Source organism: Arachis duranensis, chromosome 10 (assembly GCF_000817695.3).
Source record: "Arachis duranensis cultivar V14167 chromosome 10, aradu.V14167.gnm2.J7QH, whole genome shotgun sequence".
NCBI lineage: Eukaryota > Viridiplantae > Streptophyta > Magnoliopsida > Fabales > Fabaceae > Arachis > Arachis duranensis.
In genome coordinates this window covers 19,259,369-19,261,311 of record NC_029781.3, presented here as the reverse complement: position 1 = coordinate 19,261,311, position 1,943 = coordinate 19,259,369, and the positions used below count along the sequence as shown (strand labels likewise).

General features: G+C 38.8%; 1 protein-coding gene across 1 annotated transcript in view; it reads right to left on the bottom strand.

Annotated features, from left to right (window-relative positions):
- Positions 1 to 279: 279 nt before the first annotated feature.
- Positions 280 to 1,943, bottom strand: part of LOC107469359 (probable carboxylesterase 1) — a 9,114-nt gene continuing 7,450 nt past the window's right edge. Inside the window, exon 2 of the mRNA XM_016088738.3 lies at positions 280 to 1,548. Coding sequence (XP_015944224.1) covers positions 515 to 1,548 — 1,034 coding nt within the window. The 3' untranslated portion in view covers positions 280 to 514. The remainder of the gene's footprint in view (positions 1,549 to 1,943) is intronic.

Genomic DNA, 1,943 nt, shown 5'->3' with positions numbered 1-1,943 from the left:
AGTAATTATTTTATATATTGTACGAATATAAATTAATTATTTTTTAATTTATAAAAATTTTAAGAGGCTTGAGCTTGTTATATATATTTTTTGATGAATGTGATATATTTTTTTATATAAATAATCTATAAATAATTTTTTTAAAAAAATTTAATAGTTAATCTATTATTTTTTTGTTTTAGTTCAAATTAAATGTTTTTAATGTTTTTGGAAAGAAAATTTTTTAAAAAATTTAATAATATGTGATAAAGAACATTGAATAAATTATACAAAAATCAATTAAAACACAACATAAAAATATCTTTTAAAAAAAAAAATTTAGACATCTTTATGTGAGTGGGCCTCCCTAATAAAAAGGATGCACATGTGCAGGGCAATGGCAAGAATCATGATACAGCCTAACCACACCATGCATTTTGAGTGAGACCTACACTCACTTATTAGAACCTGGATATCTCAAAACTACAAAGAAGCCAAGCATAAATTCAATTTCTCCCACATCAACATGAGTAAGCTAACAGCGGCAATTCTTTTCATTGATAAAAGAAGCAATCTTTTTCAAGACCTGACGAGAATTGTCTTCATAAGGCTTATAAACATGCTCGCAATGTCCCAAACCCTGATGCTCAACGAGCTCAACACTTCCACTCCAACCACTCTTCTTCAGTGCCGTAACGTAGTTCCTTCCGGCAACCAGCAAAGGATCCTTCTCCGCCACACACACCAAAACCCTCTTACACCCAAGACTCTGTAAATCCTCCGCCCTCGGCTTCAGCCTCGGATCCTCCGGCCCATTCTTCTCCTTGCACATGAACAGCCACTGATCATCGTCCCCTATTCCACCAAAGAAAGGGTGCACCAGAATCGTACCCTCCACACTCACACGCCTCGGTAACACTGTTTTTCCCACTAGGCTAGCCACCCAGTGCGAGAGGTTACCGCCGGTGCCGCTTCCGGCGATGAAAACACGCTGCAGGTCAGCAAGGTCGTTAAGCCAGGGCTCTGGCCCATCCCCGTCCACGTGAGACACGACCCACTGGAGAGATCTCCAGGCGTCTTCGTAGCACTCGGGCGGTGGTCGGGCCGGGAACTTAGCGTACTCTACGGAGACCGCAAGGACCTTGGCTTCGTTGGCAATGGCAGCGACGTGGTTACTGTATTCCTCAGTGAAGGCGGAATTGGCGCAGAAGCCGCTGCCATGGAAGAAGAGCAAGACAGGGAGTTTGTTGTTGCGGTTGGGTGTTTTTGGGAGGAAGATACGAGCGGTGACAGGTGCACATGCATCGGAAGAAATGACGGCGTCTTTAACGTCGCAGGGAGGATAGAATACTGGTGGGGAATGGAGTAACTCCACCCCACCGTCTTTGTAGACGCGGAAGAAGGGGAACTCGAGTGACACCTCCTTTCTTCCATGGTAGCTTCCACTCTCCTTTTCTTGATTGTTGCAGTGCTTAGAGAAATAGAGCTCCACCGTGCAGTTGCCATTGTTGTGTGTTGTGTGTTTGATGAGTGAAGAATTGGTGAGGATGTAGGTGGACGAAGGGTTCACTTATATAATCAATACATCGACCGTAAAAATTATTTAAAAAGACGTTGACCTGATCAATTTAAAAGATTTATTTGTAATTAATTTTTTCTCTCTCTCTCCAACTTGTTAATGTATAATAATATATATAAATTATCGGTGAGGAAATGGATTTTCTTCCGTGAAAAAAATACTTAAGAGAATAAAATGTAATCTTTTATTTTTAATTTTATAAGGGGAACCAAAAATAAATAAAAAAGTGCAAATAATGAAAAGGTTAAATTCAACACTTATCAGTATTCAATTTATTTTTTTCAAGGAAGAGAATCCATTCCCGACTTTTGTACCATTATTAATTTATACATACGGTACTATATAAAAAATAAAAATTTGTCATGTGAATTTTATTTATCTTTGT